A 22,921-nucleotide genomic window follows, 5' to 3' on the forward strand; every position below is an offset into this window, starting at 1 on the left:
TTGCTTTTGTGAACTTTTAATAAACATTAAGTACTATATTATAGCATAATGAATGTTTAAAATTATTTGTACAGCTAAATATTAATAATAATAAGAACTGGAGGAGCGGCAGGGAGATGGCTGTGGTTAAAACACTTGATGTACAAGAATGAGGACTGCAGGTTGTCAAAGCCAGGTGTGTCAGCACACTTCTTAACCCTAGTGCTGGGGCACAAGACACCGTATCCTAGGGGCTCGCTGGCCAGCCAGTCTAGCCAAAATAGAGCTCCAGGTTCAGGGAGAGATGCTGTCTCCAAAGAGTACTTGGGCAAAGAGTGATGGAGAACACTGGATGTTGACCTCTAGCCACCCCATGCACTCATACATTCACTATAAGGGGAGTGGGCGTGCATACAGACATGTGGAAGAAAAATGACTTAACTACAAATAGTGATTAAACACCCCTCTATATGATGATGATGAGGATGAGGATGAGGATGAGGATGATGATGATGATGATGATGATGGCGGTGCGGTGATGATGATGGTGATGATGATGATGGCAGTGATGATGATTACGGGGATGGTGATGGTGACAATGCCTCCCTTATTTGTACTCATCACTGTGACTTACTAACCACAGACAAAAGGGCACTATAAACTTAGGACAGTGGGTTTGTGATGGTGTTCCTGACTTAACTTCCTCCCCAATGCCTGCTTTGAACAGTTGGGGGAATGTCGACATTCATGTTTTTGTAGACTAAACTGGTGAAAACATAATGAACTTTACAAAAATGAGGAAAAATCAGAGTTCCCTTAGCAATGTGAGTTCCAGAGGCTTCCTTCCATTGTCTTTTCACTTTTATTCAAGTAAGCACTGACTGTCTACACTGACTTACCCAGAGGGAGACAGGCAGCTCCCTGTGTGTGTGTGTGCACACGTGTGCACACACGTGCCTGTGTGGACACACACTGTAAAATGCTCACTGATGATAATTCCCCCCATCTGGCTTGTGGACAGTGTTTCCCACATACATTTTCACTTGTGTGGTATGGAATTCATTATTTAGAGAGGAATTTATTTTTCAGTGGCACTTTCTTTTCCTCCCCTAGTCTTGAAGCCGGTGGTGGAATTGCTGAGTAACCCTGATTACATTAACCAGATGCTTCTGGCGCAGTTGGAGTATAGGGAGCAGATGAGTGGACATCACAAGAGAGCCTACACGTACGCTCCTTCTTACGAGGAGTTCATCAAGCTCATCAACAGCAACTCTGACGTGGAGTTCCTGAAGCAGCTCAGGTACTTCACCTGCCATTACAGCACAGGAGGACACCAGCTGTCATCCCTCGCCTGGCTAGGCCGTGTGTGTGTGTGTGTGTGTGTGTGTGTGTGTGTGTGTGTGTGTGTGTGAGAGAGAGAGAGAGAGAGAGAGAGAGAGAGAGAGAGAGAGAGAGAGAGAGAGAGAGATCAGTAGTTAATGAGAATGTTCTTTTCAGGGAACTGGCAATAAAGGCAGTTCATAATTTTCTTACTTTGTGACAAGTGCATTTGTTCAGCTTCTCTTCAATAGTGGAATTGAATTAATTTTTTAAAGCATTAGGTTTTAGGTAATAACAGCTTGAAAACTCTTCTGCTATTAAAAGGACCTGCATAGCTGCTCAGAAGCCTGCATTTAAAGGAGAGCATGGTTTTTCCTCATTCTTCTTCCTTCCCTTCCCTTCCTTCCCTTCCTTCCCTTTCTTCCCTTTCTTCCCTTCCCTCCCTCCTTCCCTCCCTCCCTCCCTCCCTCCCTCCCTTCCTTCTTTCCTTCCTTCCTTCCTTCCTTCCTTCCTTCCTTCCTTCCTTCCTTCCTTCCTTCCTGTCTCTGTCTCCCATTACTGTTTTGTTCCCCTTTCTAAGTGAGATTCAAACATCCTCACTTGGACTGTCCTTCTTGTTTAACTTCTTTGGGTCTGCGGGGTGTGTCAAGTGTTTGTAAGTATGTGGGTTTATTTCTGGGTCTTTGATTCAGTTCCATTGATCCAGCTGTCTGTTTCTTTACCAATACCATGCAGTCTTTGTTACTATTAATCTGCAGCACTGCTTGAGGTCAAGGATGGTGATGCCTCCAGCAGTTCTTTAACTGTTTAGGATGGTTTTTGACTATCCTGGGTTTCTTGTTTTTCCATATGAAGTTGCAAATTGTTTTTTCAAGATCTGTGAAGAGCTGTGTTGAAATTTTGATGGAGATTACATTGATTAGATTACAAATAGATTGCTTTTGGTAAGGTGGACATTTTCATTATATTAATCCTACTGTTCCATGAGCACAGGAGATCTTTCCATTTGATAACTTCCTGGATTTCTTTCTTCTGGGACTTGAGTTCTAGTCATATAGTTCTTTCACTTGCTTGGTTAGTTACACCAAGGTATTTTATGTTATTTGTGGCTATTCTGAAGGGTACTGATTCTCTAACTTCTTTCTCAGCCCATTTATTGCTTGTATAGAAGAGACTACTAATTTCTTTGAGTTAATTTTGTATCCAGCCGCTTTGCTGAAAGTGTTTATTAGCTATAAGATTTCTTTAGGAGAAGTTTTGGGGCCCCTTATGCACAGACATGCCTGTAGAGGTGCAGTAGGCTTCCAGACACCAAACACATTGGACCAGGAAAGAAAATTCTCCTGTTATACAATAATAAAAACACTAAATATACAGAACAAAGAATTTTAAAAGAAGCAAGGAGAAGGGGGCAAGTAATATACAAAGACAGACCTATTAGAATTACATCTGATTTCTCACCTGAGACTCTAAAAGCTAGAAGGGCCTGGGCAGAGCTTGCAGACCCTAAGAGACCATAGATGTCAGCCCAGACTACTAAACTTTCAATCATCATCGATGGAGAAACCAAGATACTCCATGATATAACCAAATTCAAAAAATACCTTTCTACTCATCCAGCCTTACAGAGGTATCCTGTAAGGAAAACACTGACCCAATGAGGCTAACTATATTCAAGAAACAAGAAATAAATAATTTCACACCATTAAAAATCAACAGAAACACACACATTCAACCAACACAACATCAAAATAAAGGAAGTAACAATCATTGGTAATATCTCTCAACATCAGTTGACTCAACCCTCCCCCCCAATAAAAAGTCACAGGCTAACAGAATGGATGCATAAACAGAATCCATCATTCTGCTATATACAAGACACACACCTCAGCAACAAAGACAGTAATTAGCTCAGTATAAAGGGCGAGAAAAGATTTTCCAAGCAAATGGACCCAAGAAACAAGCTGGAGTAGCCATTCTAATATCTAATAAAATAGACTTAACAACTGAAAGTAATCAAACAATACAGGGAAGAACAACTCATACTCATTAAAGGAAAAATATACCAAGAGGACATCTCAATTCTGAGCATCTGTGCTGCAGATGTAAAGGCACTCATATTTGTAAAAGAAGCATCACTAAAGCTTAAATCATACACTGAACCCCACACTTTAATAGTGGGATAACTTAACAGCCACTCTCACCAATGGTCAGTCATTGAGACAGAAACTAAACAGGGCAATAATGAAACTAACAAAGGTTATGATTCAAATGGATCTAAAAGATATATAAAGAACCTTTAACCCGAACACAAAAGAATATACCTTCTTCTCAGTACCTCACAGAACCTTCTCCAAAATTGACCATACAGTCGGTCGTGAAGCAAACTTCAATAGATACAAGAAGATTGAAATAACCCCATTCATCTTACCAGGTCACCATGGATTAAAGCTAGACTTCAACAACAACAGAAACAACTGAAAGCCTTCAAACTCACAGAAACTGAACTACTCTCTACTCAATGACCACTGGAACAGGGAAGAGATAAAGAAATTAAAGACTTTCTAGAACTTAATTAAAACGAAAGTACAATATATCCAAACTTATGGGACACTGTGAAAGCAGTGTTAAGTAAGAGGAAAGTTCATAGCACTCAGTGCCCTCATAAAGAAATTGGAGAGTTCTCATATTAATGAATTAAAAGTACATCTGAAGGCTGTAGAAAAAGAAAAAAAGAAGCAGACACAGGAAGAGTATATTAAAGAAATAATGAAACTAGGGACTGAGATGAATCAATTAGAAACAAAGAATCAACTAAACCAAGAGCTGGTTCTTTGAGAAAATCAACAAGAGAGACAAGGCCTTTGCCAATCTAACTAAAAGGCAGAGAGACATTACCCAAATTAACAAAATCAGAACTTGAGAAAGGAGACATAACAATGGACACGGAGAAAATTCAAAGAACCATTAAGTTTTACTTCAAAAGCTTGCATTCCACAAAATTGGAACATTTAAATGAAATGGATGATTTCCTACACAGATACAAATTGCCAAAGCTAGCCACAGTTAGGTAAAGCATCTGAATCGTGATGTAACCCTTAAGGAGGTAGAAGCAGTCATTTAAAAAAAAATCCCAACCAAAAGGAGCCCTGGGCCCGATGGTTTAGTGGAGAATTCTGCCAGACCTTCAAAGAGCTTATGCCAGTATTCCTCAAACCATTCCACAAAACAGAAACAGAAGGAACACTGCCAGGCCCATTCTATGAGGCCACAGTCACCCTGATACCTAAATGACACAAAGACTCAACAAAAAGAATTTCAGGGGGCTGGAGAGACTGCTCTTCCAGAGGTTCTGAGTTCAATTCCCAGCAACCACATGGTGGCTCACAACTATCTATAATAAGATCCAATGGCTTCTTCTGGTGTGTCTGAAAACAGCTCTGTGTACTGTCTCAATAAATAGAGAGGAGGGTGGGAGGGAGAGAGAGAATATGAATCAGATCGTAGAAAGAAAAAAGATGAATATTGATGCAGAAAACTCAATAAAATACTTGCAAACTGAATCCAAGAACACCTCAAAGACATCATCTGCCACAAATAAGTAGACTGCATCCCAGGGTTGCAGGGGTGGCTCAGTATACAAAAATCCATCAACACAACCCATCATATAAACAAACTGAGAGAAAAACCACATGATCAGCTCACTAGATGCTAAAAAAGTGTTTGATAAAATCCAACAGACCTTCCTAATAAAAGTCTTGGAGAGAGCAGGGATACCAGGGGCACACCTAAACACAATGAAGGCAATAGACAGCAAGCCAATAGCCAACATTAAATTGAATGGAGAGAAACTTAAAGTAACCAGTATAATCAGGGAAAAGAGAAGGCTGTCCATCCTCCCCTTATCTATCCAAGGTAGGACTTAAAGTCCTAGCTACAGCAATAAGACAGCTAAAGTGATAAAGGGGATGCAAGTTGAGAAGAGAGAAGTCAAAATATCACTATGGGCAGATGATAAGGTAGCATACCCATGTAACCCTGGAGGGGCTAGATAATGGTCCTGTGAGTAAAACGCGTGTGTACACGTGTAAGAATGGAGGTTGGATCCCCAGCACCCATATAACATCTGAGTGGCCATGGCAGCTAAGCTGAAGTCTCCAGAGGCAGCATGCCGAGGGCAGAGACTGGGAATTGTTAAGCAAGCAGGATGGCCAGGTCATCCACAGTGATGAGCCCTGGGCTTAGGGAGAGAGCCTACCTCAGCATATGACATGGGGAGAAATTGAGAAAAAACCTGACATCAACCTTGGGCTTCCACTTGAAGACGTGAACATGTATGCTCCCACACACGAACACACATATAGACAAACATACCTAACATTAAAAATATATGCATGAAAATGCCACAGAGAAAACTATTTTGAATGATAACAAAAATTAATTAAAAATCATTTTGTTTTGTTTTGTTTTCCTTGAAGACTGGCATATCTACTGTGGGGGCACAGGAATCCAGAATTGTTTCTAGTCCTTTCAGCAAGCTTGGCAAAGAATGATGGGAGAAAATACTGTTGCATGCATTTTTCTTAATGATAGTTGTATGCATCAAGAGTTACCTTCTGTCTGTTACGTCTGTCTTCTCCTGGAGCTATGACATAGCTCTCTGGGCTTCGTTGCACAGAATTTCAGTCAGTCATTCTTACATGTGCTGGGGATCTTTTGTCTGTGAGGGATGAAGCTTAACCTGGGAACAGAGCAGGGACTAACCTTTGTTCTCTGCATCTTGTACAGACGATCTGCAAAGATCACCCAGCATGATTGTAAGAGCAGGGACCTCTCCCTTTGCTTCAAAATGTACATAATGTTATGCACATGATCTCTCTACTTGGTTAATTATCGTTTGATATAAAATGTCTCTCCACTTAAGGAGCAGGTCCTCTTACTGTTGCCAACTGTCCAAATCCCTATTCATTAGATGCTTTGTCTAGTTGACAGTGCTGAGACTTTCTGACCTGCGACTCTAATGGAGCTGCTTTCTTTGATCATAATGGGAACTCTTCAGCTGTCTTTCTGGTACAATAGAGTACTCTGCTGTCTGACTTTATTAGTGTTTAGGCCACTGTATAAATACTAGTCTCATCCAGACTGAAGAACGCTGCCTCAGGCAGGGAGTATGCTCTATTTAGGCTAAGCAGCTGATGAAATCATTTAGTTTTATGTATCACGTATTTGGGAGATGATGCATATTTCCTGAAGGAAATAAAGCCATTTGATTCTTTTAGGCTAGAGTGCATTTAAAAGATGAAGTAAATTAAACCCTTTGAATGGTATTTATAGTTTGGGGATAATTTGGTTATTATGCTTTTAGAATGTTATTAGGATATTCCCATGAAATTATTAGAGCTAGAGACACTTCTTTCCAGTGCACTGAACTAGTAACCTTTAACATTGGCTGTATTCCAGACTCATTTGAGCTTTACTAAATGACAGTCCGAGCTTTACTAAAATCCCTCTGTCCTTAGAGCTCTTCCTTTCCATGTCCTCTAGGATCCAGGAATTTCAAGTGATGATGCTGTGGTCAGACAGGGCGAGACTGAACTTTTCATAGTTTTCTAGAAGTAATGATCAGTTCTACTAACTACAGGAGCCAAGAGTGTGAATGGCATCTCAGCCACAGGATACTAGGAAACGTGCATTGGTCTCCCACTGCTGCAGTCAGTGGGGAGATCCCACAGTCCAGGAAGTCAAACCAGAGCTCAGAACGCAGGTGTAGTCATTAGTGAAGCCCAACCATCAGGACCATACTAGGGAAGCAACTGAATGATCCTTCATTTTGAAGATAAACAGGAGTCCACAAACACACAGTAAGGGAGAAGTGTGAGGCCTGCCCTTAAAGAACCTTCAGCAAAGGAAAGGACAGATTATGCCCCTGGACAGCATCCAGTGCTGTCTGTATTGGTAATTCTCCAGTGAATTTGTAGAATGTATCTAATGAAATAGATTTGTTCCTCAACTGAAAAATGCAGATACCCAGGCTTTATGCCAGGAATTTATGTAGTTGGTTTGGCTCTTGTCACTGGGATAGAACAATACCTGAAATAAGCAATTTAAAGGAAGAAAGACTTGTTTTGCTCCAGTTTTAGTCAGGGGTCCTTTGTCTCTGTTGCCTCCAGCAATGCCTGGTGAGGCAGAACATTAGGGCACAGAGAACATGGTGGGGCAAAGCTGCTTACCTCATGGCAGACAGGAACAGTGAGTGGAGGGACAGGGACAGGGTATATTCCTCAGAAGCATGGCCCTACTTCCTCCAACCAAGTCTCATCTCCTCGAGACTCACCACTACATTAATCCCATGGCGAAGCTCTAGGTCTTCAGAGTCTAGCCACCTCTCCACAGCACCGTCATCTGAAGACGAAGCCACATGAGTCTTTTCAGCCATTTTCTATATAACTTGTAATGGAGAGGAACGGGACACGAGTAGTTTAGAAAGCTCCCAGTGACTGCAACTCATATTGAGAATCCTTTTAACTTAGCATACTTTCCCACATGCTATCACTCTGAAGTTTTGGCTAGACAAAGTGTGTGACTCGGTGTGCACCAATTGGGTAAATGGCAACACTGTCAAGGTGTAAATTTTCTTAGGGCCATTGATGCTGTGATGAAACACCATGACCAAAGCAACTTGGGGAGGAAAGGGTCTATCAGCTTATACTTCCACATCACAGTTTGTCATGAATGGAAGTCAGGACAGGAACTCAAGCAGGGCAGGAACCTGGAGACAGGAGCTGATGCAGATATCATGGACGAGTACTGGTTACTGGTTTGCTCTGCATGGCTTACTCAGCCTGTTTTATAAAATTAACTTATTAAATAATTAACATCCCAAATGCTGCTCCTACTCCCAGTCCCTCTCTCACAGAGTTCCCTCCCCCCTTTTCCTCTGAGAGAGGTGTGTTCCTTAACCCTGGCACATCAAGTCTGTCACATTAGGCACCTCCTTTCCCACTGAGGCCAGACAAGGCCACCGTGAAGACTGAGCTGTTTGTCTGCTGCATAGGTGCCTGCCGTGTCCAGCTCCTGTATGCTCTTTGGTGGTGGCTCAGACTCTGGGAGCTCCCAAGGGTCCAGATTTGCTGTCAGTGCTGGTCTTCCTGTGGAGGTCCCATTCTCTTCAGGGCCTTCAACCCTTCCCCCAGTGCTTCCATAAGTGTCCCTGACCTCTGTCTAATGTTTGGCTGTAACTTCATCTGTTTCAGTCCTCTGCTGGGTAGAGCCTCTCAGAGGTCAGCCATGCTAGACTCCTGTCCGCATGCATACCAGACTATCATTAATAATGTCAGGGATTGGTGCTTGCTTATGGGATGAGCTTCACGTTGGTCCTTCCTTTGGTCTCTTTTCCATCCTTGTCCCTGCATGTCTTTTAGATAGGACTAATTCTGGATTGAAAGTTTTATGGGTGGGTGGGTTAGTGTTCCTATCCTTCCTGATCCTGCCACTCAGCCTGTTTTTTATAGAACCCAGGACCTCTCAGGGATGGCACCGCCCACAATGAGCAGGGCCCTCCCACATCAGCCATTAATTGAGAAAATGCCCTACAAACTTGCCTCCAGCCTGATCTTAATTGAGGCATTTTTCTCAATTGAAGCTCCCTTCTCTCTGATGATTCTAGCTGTGTCAAGCTGACATAAAACCAGCCAGCACAATATTGTCTGGACATGTCTTCTTTTTACCATATTTATTGTGATGGAACAAAGGAATCTTTATCAATGACCTCTCAGGTAGACTTGTTTAACATTAGTCTTGTCTGCCAATAAACTCCTCATTTGGGGCTAGGACATACATTAAGGTGAGGGGCGGTTCTGTGCTGTGAACTGTTCAGCAGCTTGCCTGACTCATACTCACTAGATGCCAGGAATACCCTGCAGCTGCAACGATGAACATTGCCAAATGACCGCTGTGCACACTGCTGCCCTTGACTGAGAGTTACCAGTTTAACGACATGAGTAAGTTATTACTAGATGGAATTAGACACAGCTCAAAATCCAAGAACCCCAACCACATGATGATGACTTTCACAGGGTAGTGTTGCCTCCCAGCTTTAAGGTGGCCTTGACAATGACATCTGAAGGTGAAGGGATTCAGGGTAATTAGCACGCTAAGTTGTGAGTGAGTGTCACCACAGGCTCACTAGTGTCCAGAACCTCACACTGCTACAGTGCACTGTCTGTGGGGAGAGCACATAGGGTTGATCTGTTAGCACAGCACGGGTTGAGTCTGTAATTCAGTGTTAGTGATGGGAAGCCTCACATGTTGTACCGCAGCATCCCACAACTCACTTACCTGATATAACTGGACTCGTGAATGATTTATCTGCGTCCAGCTCTCCTGCATCCTCGTCCCTAAGAGGCACTGTTTTGTCCTTTGTTTTTATGAATCTTACGTGTGTATGCACAGGTATAAGCAAATGTTTATATGTTATGGAGGCCAGAGCTTAACTTGGGTGTCTTGTTCTTACCTGAGACAGGGTCTCTCATTGCCTTAATTAGGGTTCTATTGCTCTGAAGAGACACCATGACAAAGGCAAGTCTTATAAAGGAAAACATTTAACTGGGGCTGGCTTACAGTTTCAGAAGTTCAGTCCTTTGTCATCATGATGGGAAGCTTGGGAGCATCCAGGCAGACGTGGTGGTGGAGAAGGAGCTGCGAGTCCTACATCTTTATCTTCAGGCAGCAGGAGAAGATTATATCTGTATGTAGCTTGAGCATTAGAGACCTCAAACCTCACCCTCACAATGACTTCAACAAGACTACACTTACTCCAACAAGGCAACACCTCCTAATAATGCCACTTCCTGCGGCCCAAGCGTTCACAAGCACATGGGCCGCCTGTTCTAACTGGCACATTCTGAACCGAAGCAGAGCAGTGGGCCCAGCTCGCTGCCCCTGAGCACCTCCATGTCCTGCCTCCACGCTTCCCAACTGTGTGGGAACAAGTATATCCTGCCCCATCTGGCTTATGCTAGAGACCCAAAATTAGTCCCTTCAGCTTGTGAAACGAACACTTTACCCACAGAGCCATTTTCTCGCCTGAGTTTGACTTTACTGTCTCACTTCATGCAGCACTTGTCTGTTTGCCATATTTCACTGTAGCACAGTGTCTTCCAAGTTCATCTGTTGTCACCAAGGGCAGTATTTCCTACTTCTCTGAAGCTAAATTGTGTAAGAGGCATTTGTGATTGCCATGGCTCTCAGCCAGTGCTTTCTCATCATCAGGCAGCTCAGAGGTCCTTTATTGTCCACAGTGACAGCCACCACATCCTACTTGCAGGGACAGGTGAAAGGCAAGGATAGAAGGTGGGACATGTTTGCCTAGGGTGTTTCTTAAAGAAACTTCTGGAAGCTACTATATCTGGCTAAAAGATCTGGTGTTGCATAGCCATAGACCCACTCTTTTTAAATGAAGGGTTTTATTACTAAGGAATAAAGAATGGATATGGTGTAAGCCGTTAGCTATGTGTGCTACCATATCATATGCTTATAACTCAGTGAGACAGAATAGCTGTTTTTCCTGATAGCATTAGAACAATACCACTTTTTTGAACTGGACATTTGTCAAACTTAAAGATATTTCAAACAAATGCTCACAAAGGGAGAAGCTTTGCTGTGTTATCTTGCATGTGTTCACTGTCTACCATGCAATTCGGCACCGGGCTGTGCTCCTTATAGCCATCATCTTAGCTGGTTGATATAACCATGTAAATCAGGTAATACTGTGCCCATTAGTGGTTTAAGGAAGTAAAGTGATCTACCACCCATCTCAGCCAAGATCATGTCGTCAATACATAGTGCTAGGGTCTGACCTCAGGTCTACTTAACTTTAAATCCCATGTTAAAGCCGGGTGACCTGCTAGCAGATCGATAGAAGGCATCAGTGACAAGGCTCCAGCCTCTGGGGATCACTGAGTCTTCCGTGGCACTGAACCTTTAAGGGAGCAGTGCCATCAATGGTACCGTCACCTGTTGTCCAGGCAGTGGAAGATGCCAGGGCGTCCTCAGCAGAGGAGCCCTCGGGATCACTTAGGTTGTCAGGCTTGTCGGCTTGGCAGCACCATCCCTGACTCATTTGCTTCAAAGAATGAGTCACTAAGAGCGTCAAAAGACAAACTGTTCAGAATATTAGATGTACCCATTAAATGTTAGCGACATTAAATGTTCTTAGTCTAGCCCATTAATATGTATTGACTCTCTACTGTATGTTTAATATCAACCTGGGTGCAAGAAGAGAAGAACAGGCAAACCCCTGGGCTTAAATTAAGTGCAAAGAAAAAAATTTCCCCTTCTTTTCATAGACAGAGCACAATATTGTCTTGGGCTCAAAACTGTGTCAGTTTTTAGACTTCCATGACTGGTTACACAATGAGTAGACATCATTTTTATTTGCTTATTCGTAACACTGTGAGGAAGTGGGACTCTTTAAACCAGCCATGTAAAATGGTAAATGAATAGGTCTTATTATCAGGCAGAAGAGAGCTAGGATTTGAGAGAAGACAGGCTTTAATGTGCATTATATGTTACCTGTAAGACTCAAGAGAAGGCATGAGGTATATTACTTCTGTTTCAATAGATCTTCCTCCTGGGAGGTTGCTTTCTGGGAAGGTGCAGAGCAAGAGCCAGGAGAAACTAGCATAGAGGTTGACCTGGCTGGGGTCTGTTTCTATTGAGGGCAAAAAAGCACCTGGGTTGATGGGAGTCCAGATCCTGGTCTGCTGTGGAGGGACAGCAGCTGGCGTGTGGGTTGCCTGTGAGGACATCCTGAGCAAGGAAGGGCAGAGTAGAAGTGGAGGGGGAGGAGTTCCAACAGAGGTGCTCAGGTGCGTTTGGGTGGGAGAAGAGTGGATGTTTGAGCCAGTGCCATGATCCATGGGTGAGGAGACATGGAGCTGACAGCAGACGGAAGAATAGGAGCACATTTAAGGATGTGCAAAGGTCAAGCCAGAGGGGCTTTGAGATGGATGCTTACTAACAGACAGAGCAGGGTTTTCAGAAGGGGAGGGCACTAGTGCAGAAACGGACATAAGCATAAGGGTATCCGGGAGAAGGTGAAGCAGAAGAGAGGAACCGTTTAGAAACGTTTTCAAATGATTCATAGTTGACCATTTTAATACAGCTGCCCTACTGTCCTTCTGCCAGCATTGTAGCAACCAGAGGCATTGACACAGTTATAAATGTCTGCAGTTATAAATGCACATATCATCTGCATTTTAAGAATTAAGGTCTTATAAACATTTATTTGCATGCATTTTAAAGTATAAATACTATTGACTGAATGCTTTTCCTTGAATCTGATATATCCCCAGAGTGTCCTGAAGCAGAGACTGACCATATTGGTGTTCATTTGTGTCTGAAGCATAAGGAAACACAAATTTTTGTTGGAAGCAGTTTTGATTATTATTTCTGTTCTGTTTTGTATAGAACTCCTTACAATAACATGTAAATGATAGTTTAGGTTTTTTTTAAGTGGGTTGGGGATCCAGTCTGTTAAATCATTTCTTATGTTACACTTCAGATTAGAAGCTCTGTGCGGATGGACACCGAGGCTATTTTAGACATCTGGATTGTAGCATACGGGGAGGTGTTTGTAGGCACACTCTGGAGCTGAGCCATAAGTCGGCGTGTTCCTGCAGTAAACTTCAAACCCAGATTAAATGAAGACCATGGCTAGGGAGTGGTAGACTCTGTGGATCCAGGAATGCAGAGGATTCTTAAGCTATTTCCTCATCCAGTTAGCAACTTGCAGAACAAATGCATAAGGAGCCATTTCTGTGCTTTGTCATTATGTGGTGAAATGAGGGCAATTCCACCAGAAAACTATTATCCATAATAGCGAGGCTTCAACTTGGAAAACAGCCTGAATATATAATCAGCCTGGAGATATTTTCTGTGAGTGTGTATGGAGTTCTCAAAGAGCCTTCTGGTTGAGATGACATTTGGCCATGGGACAGGTTCATGCAAAGTGACCTATAATTAGCTGTTTTTTTTTTCTTTCCTGCTTCCCCCAACACCAATGTAGGAAGCAGCCTGAGAGAGTCCGTAAGGGGCTGATTTGATGGCTTAGGGATGTTACTGGAGACCTAAGCTCCGCATCTCTTCCTTAGCATGTGGTTTTATGGTCCCTGAAGGGTGGCGGCGCCTTGTGTCCCTTTGTCCAGTTACATCCTGGCTTCCCACAGGACTGAACTAGAGAGGCAAAGATAAAATGTACCAGGGGCTGCTCTGAATCTGTCCTGAGAATGCTTCTGGAAGTCCCTCTCTCTAACATTTCTGTCAGTCTCCTCTATTTGAACACTGACTGTCTCATCCCTCACTGCTCAGGCATTTGGGGCTATGCATGTTGCTGTCCTTGATAGAACTGTGGTAGCTGTCAGTGTCTGCCACAGTCTAGAGGTGACAGGGCGTCAGTGCTAATGATAGCTTGCTTTTGTCATGGTGAACGCCAGACATCAGTTCCATATTGTGTAACCAAAGAAATAAAAAGGTGCAGATTTGCCAGGACTCTGTAAATAGCTTTAATTTTGATGAATGTGTGTGTTCCTTTGATTTTGATGAAAAGCTGAAGAACGTTACATGATTTTGACTCTAACAGCCAGCCAGTGGTTGGTTGTTTGGTTGATATAAACTGGGCCTGTGAGTGTCATGTGTGTGCTCTGTAACTAAGCATTGTCACCAGTCCTCTGGTCTGTTTTCATTTTGAGACAGGGTCTCACCAAACTTCCCAGGCTAGCCCACTACTCACTTATAGTTCAAGCTAGCCTCAAACATGTGCTCTTCTTGGATTAGTCTTGCATAATCAGGCTTGGGCAGAGTTAGTGTTTAAAGTAAGAACTAATGCTAAATAGTGGTATTGTGGAAAAACTTTAAACAAAGTTGTAAATAGAGGCTATGAAACTTAAGATAATTCAGTTTGTTTAGGGAAGTATCTAGTAACCACTGTGTGATTCTCAAGAACTTCATTTCTAAGGCAGATGTGGTGGTGCACACCTTTAATCCTATCACTCAGGAGGCAGAGACTGGTGGCTCTCTGTGAGTTCAAGGCCAGCCCAGACTACATAGTGAGACCTATTAAACAAGAAAGAAGACAAAGGAGGAGGATGAGGAAGAAGAGGAAGAAGCACCAGAACAACAAGAACAACAGCAAATAACAAAGCAGCAACAACAACTGTATTTCTAAAACAACAGTAATGCCAACAGAAAACAAGAAAAAACAACAATGACTGTATTTCTAAAACCAAATTAAATATATTTAAAATAGCCACAACTGTAGGCTTTCACCTGTCACCTAGTATGACAACATTTCTTTATTTTCCCTGCGAGAGGTCCTCTCACATGTATGTACCCTGTGCTCTAAGCTAATGGCTCTTGGCTTTCCCAGTATTAGAAGTACCAAGGTAGCTTCAGGAAATTATCCATACCTGCATTCCCCAGCAGACGTCCTGCCATTAAGGGTCTAGAAGAGTCTTATGAGAAGTAATGAGGAAATACTGCAGGGCCGTGGCAGCAGGCTGGCGGGATTAGGCCATCAGTAGACCATCTGCACTAGAGAAGCTCCTCCCTCTTGAAACTCCAGCTCAGCCAGTGCATCCTCAGGTCGCCGAGCACTGCAAGTGTGGATGAAGGATTTTTAAATACATATAGCTACAAGTTACCATATATTGTTAATATTTATATTGTAATATTTACATGATATATGAACATGAATATCATATATAATGACTATATAATTATATATTATATGTTTAATATTTGTATATATGGGATAGAATATGGGGATTGTCCATGTAATATGAGAGCTCCATCACAGCTACAGCCCAAATCCTAAGCTTTAATATAATTAAACTTAATAGCTACAAATTGTATCATCTTATTGGAAAATAAAAATTTAAGAAATAAAACCAATTGTCTCTAGTTACTGGGGAAGGCTGACTAGACGAGTTTAACGTGACCCTCAAAGTTGTACATGACCTTGAAGTGTTTTCAGCCGTGGGGACAGGTAGTCATGGTCTCTGTCAGAATAGAGTGACTCTTCCATGAGGGCCTCAGAAATGATTAGCATGTGGTGTAGTGCCTGATCTTTTATATTTTATAGGTGTTCTCCATTAGGATTGTTTTGGTGAATTTTGGGGCCTCATCACTCCTGTGCTATTTGTTTAGCATAAACAGAGTCTAAAGGTAATTCTGAAAATAGCATTTTCTTCCTATTGAACCTTTTCTTTCTCTCTTTTAAAATCAGGTATCAAATTGTAGTGGAAATAATCCAAGCAACTACAATTAGCAGCTTTCCCCAGCTGAAGAGGCACAAGGGTAAGAAGCAATTTGTTTTCTCCCAGTGTGTGTTTTTGAAAGGTCCTCAGTTTCCCCAAGTCAAGTCTTTGTCACATGTGGAACATTGTGCTGACTTATATTTTAAAAATTTAAATCTATTAAAACAATGGTCTAAGACAGTAGTTCTCTTTAGTACAGGTTTTCATGTTGTGGTGACCCTCAAACGTAAGATTACTTTTGGTACTGCTTCATAACTGTAATTTTGCTACTGTTATGAATATAAATATCTATCTGATATGCAACCCCTGTAAAAGGGTCCTTCAACATCAAAGGGATTGAGACCCACAGGCCTAATATCATTAAAGAAAATAAAATCAATCTCATCCTGACAAATAGCTGTACTTTCTTCACATACATGTTGAGGCTAGAGGACAGATTTGTGTGTCATTAGGTACTTTCTGCCTTTTGGGGCAGGGTGAGGGTAGAAAGGGCTTTTACCTGTCTTGGAGCTTACCTAGTGTGCTGGCTGGTTGGCCCCGGGATCCATCTGTCTTTACTGATGGTCATGGGATTACAAGCCCACACCACCAGCCCAGCCTGTGTTACGTGGGTTCCAGGAATCAAACTTAGTGTTTGTGCTCTCCAGGCAAACACTTTAATCTTATAAACCTATAAAGCTCAGCATGGCCACAGATCTTAGAACTAAACTTGACTGACTATAATTTTTATTACAGTCCCTGTGATTTTCATTACTATTTCTGTCTGAACTGTGCCCTCGATAGCGACTCCAGTAGGTTAGTGTAGTCTTGTCCATCAGGTGTTGGGATTGTTAAGATTTCTTCCTCTCTTTACACTTGTGTTTTAGGTTTTTGAAGAGCAGATATGTGTGCTCAATTGTTCTGTCTCTTGGTTTATCTTCAGATGAAATAGGTTCCCCCCGGACTTAACCTGGGGAGATATGGGTTAGGAGGATGGCTTTTAGTTCCTTGTAGCTTGCCTGCTGCTCCCACACTTCCCCCTTCCTCCCTATGAATGTGAAGTTGGAGGACATGTCAGTATCATGCACAGACATGTATAGCACAGAATTTACTATACACAGGAAAACCTCATTTTCATATGGAAGAATAGACTTCTAAAAATTCCCCAGGTCTGTCCAGATCCTGCTAGGTAGTGGTATGCTGAAAGAACGAACCATCCTTGTTGGGGCAGAGACTTTAAAACATCCTGTTGTCCCAGTTTCTAGTCAGTGCCAAAGCAGAAAGAAGCTTGGCTGGAGAAGTGTGCACTTGTTCCCTCAGTCACTCACAGAAAGTAGGAGTTCTGTGCAAAGGAAGCAAGGACGTGCAGACGGGGAAGTGCACAGGCTCTTGACCTCAGCCCCTAAGGAAGACCATGCATGCACAGCGTGAGAGTCTTTCTGTGTACTCCTCTGTGATAACAGTCCAGCAGTGAGGCAAGTCTCTCACCAAGCTGGAAGTCAAACACTAAAAAGCCACAAATGTTTGAAGAGGTGGTAAGTGCTTTGGAGAACAGTGTGTCTGTGTGGTGGATGAGTCAGCTGGTAGATCCAGCTAGAGCAGAGGCCGATTGCATCTTTAGCAGTAACATGAAAGACCTCATGGTGAACTGAGGCTTTGACCAGGAACTTTAGAGTGCCCTCTGAACAGAGTAACCCTTAAGGCTGAAGCTCAGAGATCTGAGGGAGCTGCTGTTGATCAAAGGAGACAGGCTGCAAGAAAACATCCAGGTGTGAGCTTATGAAGGTTCAGTAGCCATCATGAAGGGCCCTGCTGGTGCTGGAGAGACTTGGAGGTTACTCTGAAGGAGGAAGCCTTTGAAGCCTGTGATAACAGAACCTGTAAGGAGCTTGGTTGTGTTCCTATTCTCATTGTTCCTGAAGGGAAGTGTTTCACTCCCAGACAGCTTGACAGACAGATATTTTAAAGAATGTACTAGATGGGGTCTTTCTCACCACCTTCACCTTTTCTGTGAATTCCTTGTTGCCATAAGTTGAATGGAGAAACTCCTCTCTCATTGGGTTACTTTAGTTCCAAGTTATGCTGTTGAGAGCAGCATGACAAAGTTTCTCCCCCACTTTGCTCCATGCCATCCTAGTTGGAAATAGGCTTTTTGTGCAAAGTATCCATGTCGTATATGCTACCTACCTGCTAGTTACTTAGTGGCTGCATTTGTTGACATTGACTATGCATTTGTTCATGTAATGTTTTTAAAAAGAAAAGATGATTTATTTTTAACCCAGAAGACCAAAAGTCAGTGCAGTAAAACATAAATCTTCAGACATGGGAAATTCTAATTCTTTCTTGGGGAGCTTTTTCTTAAATTAAATTTTATTTTTTTTTTACTTACTCACTTTACCTCTCCCATTGAGGCCAGATAAGGCAGTACAACACTTACTAAAAATGGCTCCTAGGCAGGAGAGTAACGATGATGACAGTTTTATAACAATGCTTTGTTTTAATGTATCTGCTTCACTATTGTAGTTAATGCCTTTCTTTGCCTAGCATTTAAATTAAGTCCTGTAATTGTTTGAAATGTAAAGACAAAAGAAATATATATATATTTCTGTGTGAGTCTTCAGAAATTCCCTGGGGACTTAGAAGATATTTATCACAGATAAAGAAAGGCTGTTGTAAGAGGCCATCTTCTCCTTGCTTTACTTTGTCCGTCTTTAGTTCTTGTTTTACTTTCTTGTCTAAATCTCCTGTTATTGTAATAAATTATAGTGGATTAGAGCCCACCTTGATGTTGTGTAGTGCCTTAATTCCAGGCAACAATAAACAGTAAATTTGCCTTCAAAAATTAAAAACTTAGTGTGGCACAAAGGAAATGAAAAGAAGCAAGCCTTGTACCTGCACACATTTAATGCCAGCACACTGAAGGCAGAGACAAGTGGATCTCTATGAGCTTGAGGCCAGCCTGGTCTATGATGAAAGTTCTAAGCTAGTCAGGGAGTCATTGGAAGACCCTGCCTGGCTGGGGGGTTGGGGGATGAAGAAGGAAAAGGAGAAAGAAGAAGAAAAACAAGAGAAAGAGAAAGGAGGAGGAGGAAGAGGAAGAGGAGAAGGAAGAGGAGGAGGAAGAGGAAGAGGAGAAGGAAGAGAAGGAGGAAGAGGAGGAGGAAGAGAAGGAGGAAGAAGAAGAGGAAGAGGAGGAAGAGGAGGAGGAGGAAGAGAAGAAGAAGAGGAGGAGGAAGAGGAGGACTGGGGATTTAGCTCAGTGGTAGATGTAAGTGAGCTTATATCTTCACAAAATGTCTATATTAATTTCCACAGTACTCTTATTTAAAACACATAAAAATAGAGATAACTGTGTGGCCAGCAACAGTACGTAAAGTGAAGTATATTCATGTAACTGAATGTTAATCAGCAGTGAAAAGTAATGAACTTTGGAGGTGTGTTGTAAAAGAACTCAGATGCAGAAGGCCCTACGTTGTATGATTGTGTTCATGCAGGACGTGCAGACCAAGCAGATCTGCAGACAGTAGAACAGTAGAGTCTTAGTTTCCTAGGGCTCTTGGAGTGGCTTAAGATGCATGAGATTGAAGGGGCATATAGAAAACATTCCACATTATGTCAGTTGCATCTGAATTTATATTTTAAATAACCATTCAATTGCATATAATTAAAATAAATGGGGGAAATGTGTCACGTATTGGATTATGGTTCAATAAAGCTATGTTAGAAACAGAGTGGGTACAGACTGAAGCTTCACAGTGAAGTTGTCTTAAGTAGGGCTGGCCTATTCCATAAAGGACAATAAGGGAAGTTAGACATTTCTAGTTCCAGTCCTTATCCAGCGACTGAGCACTAAGCATGTAGGAGTGGCTGGCAGGGTCTTATCTCATGGCAGCTTTTGCTTCACGGGTTTCTCCTGTAAGTTTTGATCTCTGTTCTGACTTCATTGACCTGCTCTGTCCAGCTTGGCTCTTAAGCAGATGCTCTTCTTGACCGTGAGGGCTCTACGTTTCAACTTGCTTAGAGCTAGCTTGATTAAATGAGGTGAGGGTTCAGCAGTTGATCTCCCAAGCTCGTGGAGCTTCATGGCTCCCGTGGGAGTTGGAGCAAGGAATCCACTGAAGGCAGGCAGAGCTTTGGAGGCTTACAGGTTAGTGAGGTGATTCCAGCCCTCCTGTAGGGATTAGAGCCTAGATATCAGGATGTGGCTTGGCTGCAAGCATGAGAATTAAATTGTGTGTGATGAGAAAGGTATCATAGCAAACTCACAAATAGCGAACAGTTTGTTTCTGGTTTATTTTACTTGGCAAACTTCCCCCAGACTTTATTCACTCAAGTAATGGATAAATATATGCTGTTTGGATTTTCCCCACTGCTTACCTTAAGCACTTGTTGGTCTTAGAGTTGGAGGAGGTTGGCAAGCTCTGGCCAGCATAGTCACAACTTCCTTTGAGCCTCACTTTGGGGCCATCTCCATACTCTGCCTGTTGGAGAGCATTGGACATTGTTGACTGCTCGTACAGTTCTCTTCGGAAGTCATGATTGTTTAAAAATCTATAGAGATCTTGTGATATCACTCAAACTATTTTAAATGCTATGTGGTCTTCCCTTATTTTGACACAAATGTTCTGTTCTACGTGCCTTCTGCTCTGCCTCCTGCCTTGTGACCCAGCACTGCACTCCAGCCACGTGGGCTGTCTGGCTCCCGAGCTCATCTTGCCTCTCCTATCCAAACAGTTTGTCATACTCTGTTTCTATGTCACATGCTGCTAGCTTACCCTATCACTCTGCCATTGTATCTGTTACACTTACTATCTAATCTCTCCTCTGAGCCCAATGCGGCTTCCTATGATTCTGGGTAGTTAAGAGAGCCCTTGAGATCTAAGATGCTTTATATCAGCAGAGAATGCCCAGGGATCACTAGGAATGGGTCTTCCTTTACTCAGCCAACATTTCTCGAATGCTGCTGTGTATTAGGTACACAGCAGGTATTAGGTATTAGCAGGGCAATGAATAAAACTGTCCCTGAACTGAAGGAGGTCATAGTCTAATGATAAATGCAGCAAACTTACATAGTCAGCGATGCGTGCACATCGATGTGTGCCTAAAGAGTAACACTGAATGGAGCCATAAAGGTTGAGCATCTGCCAGTCCCATTGGGTCACGTCAGGTTGATAAGTAGATGGTTCACCATGCACATCGTCAAAGAGAGAGTAGTGAAATAGCCTTCGTGTTTAGTCTGAGTCATGTGACGCTGCGTGGTGCTTGGCGTGCAATGGAGAGGCAAGGCTTGATAGGAAGCAAGAGCTGGACCCAATGCCTTGACACCCTCCTAGTAAATTAGGGTTTAATCCTGTAGAGCCTTGGTTTCAAATGACTGTCTATATCCCACGTTCACCTGGAGGACTTTGTGGTACTCAGATGACTTGGTTCTACTCCAGAATTCCTGGCCCTGCAGACCTGTGTGAGTCCCAGGAGTCTGCATGCTCCTATGTCTCTCAGTTGCTGCTGCTGCTGCTTCTGAGGACCCTACACCCTGAGAAGCATCGCTGTGGATAGAACAGAGGAATCTGCAAACTCCAGTCTGCAGCTTAGTACCCAGCACTGAGCTTTCTATTCACGCTTAGCCACAGCAGCCAGAGCACTTGAGTTTTTTTTCCTTTTTTTAGAATCTGAGGCCTAAATGACAGTGTTTTAGTACAGATAGGACACACAGTGCATCTTCCTGTGGCTGTCAGCTCTGGTAGTAGTTTCCCCTCTGCTGTTCTGAATCCTGAATGTTAATAATTACTTTGGAAATGTATATGTGCACGCTGCAACACTAGACAGAAGGAGGCTCTGCAGGCTTCAGTACATGGATGGGGCCTTCTGGGGAGGAAATGGCAGCTTCAGGCACCTTAGGATGAGGCTGTACCAGGTCCGTGGGCGCTGCTGTCTCCGCTGTGCAGTATGTGGCCTTGCTGTTGACCTGCTGTTGTTTCTGCTTCTTCCACAAGTATAAGCTCCTCTGCACTGGAGACACTTGAGACTCTGGCATCTCAGGTGGTAGGCTTGATAAGGTAGCCCTGTTTGTTTTTTATTCAAAAGAACATAGCAGCTTCAAGTTGAGGAGGAAGGCAAATATTCTTGGCAGCTTTAATTTTCAGAGTTTGTGACGATGAGCTGCCGGAAAACACTGTTAGTCTCGTACTAGGAAGGCAGCTTGAACCAAAGGCCAAATCCTAAGTCAATATTTCCGTGTGTCTCAAACCCTCTAACAAGAGGCTGCTAATGGGCTGGTTTCTCTCTGTGTCTGTCTCTGTCTCTGTGTCTGTCTCTGTCTCTGTGTCTGTCTCTGGCCCTCTCTCCCTATGTGTATTTAAAAGTGAATGTTTTATGAAATATTAGCATTTACAAGTGTATGTTTATTTAGATACACCCATAAGGCATCTGGTATGTACTAGACTAATTTGAAGCAAGCTATATTAATTAGCTTTATCTTTACACAAAAGGGAGTTCCAAACTATTTTCCCTCCTTTTGAAAATTTCTGTGTTAACTAACTCTGGTTAGTGCTACTGTTATCCAACATAGGCCATTTGGAAACCACTTTGAATCAGATGATACTGTCTTCTCAGCTCACTATGGGCACACATCCATGGCATGCATGGGCACTGTAGACCTGCGCTCGCTCTGCCTGTGACTTAGGTGCTAGGAAGCTGCCTCTCTCCTGACAGTAAGTGTGCTTTAGGATACTGTGCCTGACATTTAAATACTGATGTGTTCAGCCTGCCTTGGTACTATTTTATGCATTGCATGTAGTGACTAAGTGGGGCTCAAAGGAAGTTGTGATTATGCTGGGAGCTGAAGGTCTCCAGGGAAGATGTACAGAAATCTTACGTAGACTGAGAGAAATCAAACAGAGATCCTAACCAAACACATTATTATTCATTTCCAGAGCATGTTCTAACTCCTACAGGCATAGTTGCCACGTCCCGGGGTTATTTTGGGTTTTAAATTCAGTGGTCACCTCTGTCCTAGATTCCTCAAGTATTTCTTGCATTGGTGAGTGAACTGTGTCAAATGTGGTTGAAAGCCCGATTTCAGTACAGCTAACATTCTGATGAGTACGGTGCTTTCTCTAGAACTGCAGTTCAGGAGACAGGATCCACCTACAGTCATTCTCTTTGTATAGCAAGTGCCCTTACCACTGAGCCACATCACCTGCTCTCGTTACCTTTTGCTGCATGATATACTACCCTGACTTAAGGTTTCTATCACTGTGATAAAACACCATGACAAAAATATCTTGGGGAAGAAAGGATTTGTTTTAGCTTACATTTGTAATCCAGCA

General features: G+C 42.7%; 2 protein-coding genes across 3 annotated transcripts in view; both read left to right on the forward strand.

Annotated features, from left to right (window-relative positions):
* The window catches only part of Erich1 (glutamate-rich 1), a gene marked incomplete at its 5' end in the record, with an annotated part of 52,793,804 nt that overhangs the window by 23,409,719 nt on the left and 29,361,164 nt on the right, over positions 1-22,921 (forward strand).
* Positions 1-22,921, forward strand: part of Snx25 (sorting nexin 25) — a 103,556-nt gene that overhangs the window by 39,559 nt on the left and 41,076 nt on the right. For all 3 annotated transcript variants that reach the window (NM_001432812.1, XM_087588346.1, NM_001432813.1), the window contains exons 5-6: positions 1,093-1,279; positions 15,584-15,654. In NM_001432812.1, coding sequence (NP_001419741.1) covers positions 1,093-1,279; positions 15,584-15,654 — 258 coding nt within the window. The remainder of the gene's footprint in view (positions 1-1,092; positions 1,280-15,583; positions 15,655-22,921) is intronic.

Source organism: Rattus norvegicus, chromosome 16 (assembly GCF_021556685.1).
Source record: "Rattus norvegicus strain SHRSP/BbbUtx chromosome 16, alternate assembly SHRSP_T2T, whole genome shotgun sequence".
Taxonomy (NCBI): domain Eukaryota; kingdom Metazoa; phylum Chordata; class Mammalia; order Rodentia; family Muridae; genus Rattus; species Rattus norvegicus.